The sequence below is a fragment of the Ochotona curzoniae genome, unplaced genomic scaffold, assembly GCF_017591425.1.
Source record: "Ochotona curzoniae isolate NIBS_2020 unplaced genomic scaffold, NIBS_Ocur_1.0 scaffold_4505, whole genome shotgun sequence".
Classification (NCBI taxonomy): Eukaryota; Metazoa; Chordata; class Mammalia; order Lagomorpha; family Ochotonidae; genus Ochotona; species Ochotona curzoniae.
The window spans coordinates 14,611,022-14,617,021 of NW_024467118.1; the positions used below are offsets into that span (position 1 = coordinate 14,611,022).

The 6,000-nt window shown below is 54.6% G+C and overlaps 1 protein-coding gene across 1 annotated transcript in view; it reads right to left on the reverse strand.

Moving 5' to 3' along the window:
• The window catches only part of LGI2 (leucine rich repeat LGI family member 2), a 28,743-nt gene extending 23,878 nt beyond the window's left edge, over positions 1-4,865 (reverse strand). Inside the window, exons 1-3 of the mRNA XM_040966034.1 lie at positions 4,549-4,865; positions 2,748-2,819; positions 179-250 (exon numbers count right to left, since the gene is read on the reverse strand). Coding sequence (XP_040821968.1) covers positions 179-250; positions 2,748-2,819; positions 4,549-4,757 — 353 coding nt within the window. The 5' untranslated portion in view covers positions 4,758-4,865. The remainder of the gene's footprint in view (positions 1-178; positions 251-2,747; positions 2,820-4,548) is intronic.
• Between the last annotated feature and the right edge of the window lie 1,135 nt (positions 4,866-6,000).

The following is a 6,000-nucleotide window of genomic DNA, read 5'->3' on the forward strand; positions in this document are numbered from 1 at the left end:
CCAAGCCCCTGTGTGTTCTACCGGCAAGGAAACCCTCAAAGATCAGGGATGACAAGACCATAGGGTTGCCTCTCCTCCCTCTCCCCACCTCAAGCCCTGGGAGCAAGGGAACACAGCCACACCAATCCTCCCAATGGAACATCACCCACTCAGCGAGCAGATACCACCCATAGCTTACAGGTATTCCAGATGGAAGAGACCAGCAAAAGCATCGTCCCGGATGACTGTGAATGAGTTAGAATTCAGCAATCTGAAAAAAAAGGGGCAGATTTCAATGCACACATAGAGACTCCGAGTCCCATGGCAAAACCCTCTCTCAGTCTCATCTGTGGGCAAACATGGGGTCTGCTGAGCCTGAGAAAAGTCTGTCAGGGTCACAGGCATCCTACCCACTGCTGATGAACCCACCTTTGGCTGGGTTTTCTGGTCAGCCCAAATGCTCCACCTGCCTCTACACTGTGGGTCTCAAAAAATGCGATCTGAGAGCTGTGAGCTGGAAATATTTTGATGCCAGGCACATCTCAAAGCCAGAGAATCCTTCACGACATCAAAGGAATCGTGGAATTAGAGACTTAAAAATATCCAATCTAACTCTATTATTAGAGAAAGCTTAACCCAGAGAAGTTAGGTGACTAGACTGAAGTCGCACAGCTGCAGCCAAAAGCTAAAGCAAACAAAATAATCTTTTTGCTGTATTATACACTCTCATAAAAAAAAAATTCAAAGTTCACTGAGGGAAACTTTAGAGGCAGGCATTTGGTGTAGCAGCTCAGACTCAGCTTGGGATGGCCACACTAGGAGACTACCTGGGTTCTAGGCCCATCTCTGCTTCCGGTTCCAACTCTCTGCTAATGTGCACCCTAAGAAGCAACAGGTGATAGCCCAAGTGCCAGTGTTGCAGCCATCCTCATGGGAGACCTGGGTTGAGTTCCTAATGTCTTGACTTCAGCCATAGTGGACATGTGAGCAATGAACCAGCAAATAGGAGACCTAGCATATTCTCTCCCTCTTTCTGAAAATAAATACATACATAAGATATGTATTTACTTAGAAATAAAGAAATCTTCACCAACTAGCTTTCTATTTGTCATTACTAAATCTATTTGATTAAAGTCTACATAGCAATCACTTAGCTCCATATGTCAAAAAAAACCTACCTAACTTGTATTTCTATCATACAGAAAGCATGTATTTTAACAGCATTACAATTCTTAAGAGAATTCAGATTTTAAAATCTCAAGTATCATAAGTAAGCATATGACACTTTATGAATTAAAACATCAATGGTAAGTTTCATTAGGATGAAGAATGGTAGCCTATATTATCTTTCAGACCTTTCTATGACTTTTCTTTATTTTAATTTCAATTTCATCTCAGATCTAGGAAAGCTACATAGATATAGAAAGAGTTATATGTTCAGTACTTGGCCTGTCTCCGATTTGCTTTTAGAAATTGTTTTCTGGCCTTTTCTCCTTTTTCCTTTTAGAAAATATTTGAAAGGCAGGGCAACAGAGAGGAGAGGAGAGGAGAGGAGAGGAGAGGAGAGGAGAGGAGAGGAGAGGAGGGGAGAGGAGAGGAGAGGAGAGGAGAGGAGAGGAGAGGAGAGGAGAGGAGAGGAGAGGAGAGGAGAGGAGAGGAGAGGAGGGGAGAGGAGAGAGGAGAGGAGAAGGGAGGGGAGAAGAGGGGAGAGGAGAGGAGAGGGGAGGAGAGGAGAAGGGAGGGGAGAAGAGGGGAGGAGAGGAGAGGAGAGGAGAGGAGAGGAGAGGAGAGGAGAGGAGAGGAGAGGAGAGGAGAGGAGAGGAGAGGAGAGGGGAGGGGAGGGGAAGGGAGAGGCGAGGGGAGGCGAGAGGCGAGGGGAGAGGAGGGGAAGGGAGGGGAAAGGAGGGAAAGGGAGGGGAGGGGAGGGGAGTGAGAGACAGAGATCTTCCATAGCCTGGTTCACTGCCCAAATAGCCCAGCCAGGCCTGGGGCTGTTCAAAGTCAGGAATTAGGAATCCCATCCTTGTCTCCTGTGTGGGTGGCCCAAGCACGTAGCTCATCATCTGCTGCCTTCCAATGCACATTAGCAGGGAGCTGGATCAGAAGCTGAGCTCAATCTGCTGTGCCAGCCCTGGCTATTTCTTCTCATCATCCATGATAAACCAACAACAGGGGCTCTTCCCACATGGACCTGGGTGTTGCTCAGCAGGAGAAGCAGAGGCCTGGCCCCCCGATGTGGACAAAATGCATCACTGCACAGCTTCCCTGAGTCTCAGTTTCTCCATGTCCAATGGGGAATTAAAAATAACCTCCTCACCAGGTAACATGGTGACCATGGAAAACCATGTACAAAAGTGCACACTCTACAGCCTGAGTGTGAGTGCTCAGGAAACTAGACACTCTTCTATTTGCAGAGTGACTATACTATTTAAAAGTGCAACTTTTCCTTTAAAGCAAGATGTCTGTGGAACAGTTCATCTGGTGAAACTGTAGGCCTGATCCAAGGCAAAAATACCTATCAACTGTAAGACCAGGGCTGGAGGGCATTGGTGGGGGGGAGGTGTCCTCAACAGTTTGCCAGGAAAGCATGTTCTACACTAAGAATGCAGGAGCCCTGCACTTGGTGTACAACACAAGGGCCAGTTTCACACGAAGAGCCAGCCACACTGCACCTGTGGAGCTGGGCTGTGGAGTCAGTTTACCAAAGAGACACCTACTTCCCTACCAGGACTGGGGTCCCTTGAGCTTGCAGAACGCCCCATACTCACAGCAGCTGCAGGGAGGGCAGGTGTGAGAACATCCGGTCCTTGATTTCCGAGAATGTCCCATTGACCAGGCTCCTACAGCAAAAGAGGAAAACAAGCAAGGGGGTCTACATCTTTCTAGGAGATGCCAGAGAGGTGGGCCATCGACCCCACCTTCCCCTGGAATTTGCAGCCCTGCCTCCAGAAAGAGGCACACAGGCTGGAATGAATAAGAACATCTACTAGATATGAAACACCTGTCCCAGCACCTGGCTCCCATCAGACACCAGCTCCATCCCCTCGCTTCTTTTCTCTGTCACTCCAGAAGGCCCTGGCTAAAAACAGGTCTGATTTCACCCCTGCCCGTGATTCTGTTGGTGTAGACACAGAGTTAATGTTGGCTCATGGAATTCCACAGTGGGCTCTGGAAGACACACACAGCACTTCTGATTAAATGTGCTGCGAAAGCCTCGGGGACCATCCCAGAGACACCTAAACGTGCCTGTACCAAGGGAGGCAATGCCATCTGCCAGATCAAATAGTCAACTCAGGGGCATGGGACTTGGCTCCATCTCTGTCCCCAGGGCCCCTATCCTTCTGGCCAAGTGCCATCTCAACATGTGATTGCAGAATTGTTTCAATTAATATGCAGATCAACTAAGCAGCTGCTAGTCTTAAGGATTTGACAAGAACTCTAATTTCTGGACTCCCCCATGTCATTCAATTTGTCTCCCCCCCTCCCACCATCACCAGCCAGACCTTGTCTACAGAGGCAAACAGGAAGCCCCTCCCTCCAGGTCCCTGCTTCTTGCCTGTGGTGGAAGACGGGGGGAAAGCTGCACATGAGAAAAGTGCTCTGAACACAAACTACGTCACCCTGGGGACTCCCTTCCTCTACAACTGGTTGGCCACCCCTGGGCTCTGGCTGGAACAAGGGTGTGAGCTTAGCAAGACACAAGTCCGAAGAGTGAAGACAGGGTTCCCCAGCCCATTGCTCGGCCATTAAGAAAGTTGCACATTGGACTGAGAGTTGTTGAGGTCAAGTTGAAAGCATGTCTAATCACTTGAAGCCTGTGCTTGCCAGCTCCCACCCCCAGCCCTACTCCCTTCTGACCGTTATGGGAGGTGGCGGAGAGCAGGGGATGAAGATAAGAAGCCCTCTTGAAATCATAATCGGGCCTGTTTCCAGCACATGGTCCTGGCTGGGCGCCCAGAACCCCCATTCCCGCCCACCCCCAAGACGCTGCCAAGCCCTCTATAGCCCCCTCATCCCGGCCTCATGGGGCAGACCCTCGGTTCCCAGGTGCTACAAGACTTTATCCAGGCTCTTTCCAGCTTGCAGTTAGGCGAGGCCGGAAAACCATGGTGTGACCCCCTGCACAAACCCTAGGTGGGGCAACGAGGCCTCACCCTGCCAGTCTGCACTCAACCCAGTCACGTGCAGTTGGCTCCTCTGCATGTCCCTGCACACACACGCACGCACACGCATGCACACACGGCCACTCAAACTTTAACACGCCCTAGAATCACCCGGGAATGCCAAATGCACACTCCAGGACCCCACTCCAGAGACCCTGCCCGGCGCGGGCCAGGAGTCTGCATTAGCACCAGCTTCCCCCAGGTGGGTCGGATGCAGCTGGCACGCGGGACAGGGGCCCGTCCGGGTTCCCAGACTCTGGTGCTCGCGTCCCCTCCATCCTCCCCTGCCCCCGGGGACAAACCCCCACCGGAGCCCCGAAGCTCTCCCCTCACAAAAGGAGCTGAGAGTGTGAGGTTGGGGTCGCGCTGCCCCCCTCCCCGCCGGGACGGGAGGGGTCGCACTCACAGGGAGCTGATGTCGCCCGGCACGATCCTGGGCACCCAGGAGGAGCCCACGCAGATGATGGACTCCTTGGTACAGCTGCAAGTGGCGGGGCAGCGCGCCAGCCGCCTCACCTGCGCGCTCCGCGGGATTAGGCACGCGGCGCTCAGCAGCAGCAGCAGCAGCGGCAGCCCCAGCACCGCGCGGCCGCCGCCGCCTCTCTGCAGCGCCATGCCCGCTGCCCGCTGCCCGCCCCGGCCAAGACCCCGACCCCGGCCGCCGCCGCTGCCGCGCTGCGCGCTCGGACCCCGCGTCGCTGCAGACGCGGGCGCCGCTCGCTGCTCGGCCGCCGCCGCCGCCGCTGCTGGCGAGGACGAGGGCGCCGCGGGTGTGGGAGGCCGAACCGCAGCCGAGCAGCATGCTGGCCGCCACCCCCACGCGGCGCCCCCACCCGAACCCGGGCTGCTGGGCGGCCGCCGCCGCTGCGCCCGCCGCACTCGCGCCCGCCTGACATCAGCACCCGCGCCCGCAGCCCGGCGCCGGCCAATGAGTACGGCCCGGCGGGGGCCCGCCCCGCGGGGAGGGGGCCCCCGCACCGCTCCCGCAACGTTCCCCCCCGGCCGAAGGCTGTAAAAGAGAAAAGTTGGGTGACCTTGGGGGAGGGGCCAGCCTAAGGGTAGAGACCCTCCCAGGGGACCTGGCCGAGACTAGGTAGACAAGCTGTCTGCAGTCTTTGCACTGGCTGAAAAGTGTTAGAGGGGAGGATGTAGCAAGAGGCCAGAGCTGAAGACAAACAAAAGTGAGACTGCAAGGGGGAACCGCTTCTATTAATTTTAAAGAGAAGAAATGAAGTGAATGCAGCGTGGGGGGTTGGGGAGGTGGTGGCTGTAGCTTGTCTGTGGCGAGAGGCTTAAGGGGTCTGGCTCTCTGTTCCCTGCACCCTGGGGTTACTAAAGCCAGCGACGCTCTCCTGTTAAGAGGAATGCGGACCCACAAAGCGGCCTGCCCAGGCTTTGTGCAAGTTTCACTCACCGGGCCTGATGGCTCCCGGGCCACCCCTCACTCCAGCACAAGGAAAGAGGAGAGAAATTACAAGTAACCACCAGGGTATTGTATGTTCTTTGCTTCCTGGTGGCTAGAGTGGAGGCAGGCAGAAACCTCCGGGTAGGATGACGATGGCCATAGGGAAAGGGCATTGTGTCCCAGCAGAGCCCCTCTCACCCCGTGGCACTGAGCTCCGGGTTTTCCCAGGATGGAGCGTGCAGCTGAGCAAGTCAGAGAAAGTGACCAAAGCAGAACCAAAATAACCGTGGAGAGCCCAGAATGCTGAGTGCGGAATCTGGGGCCCCATCAGCTGGCTGCAATCCAATGGCAACCATTGCTTCTGTCAACGTGCACCCAAATGAGGTGGTAACCATGCCAAACACCCTCACCACAAGGATCATCAGTACTGCTGCGCACTTGTACTTGGGGAAG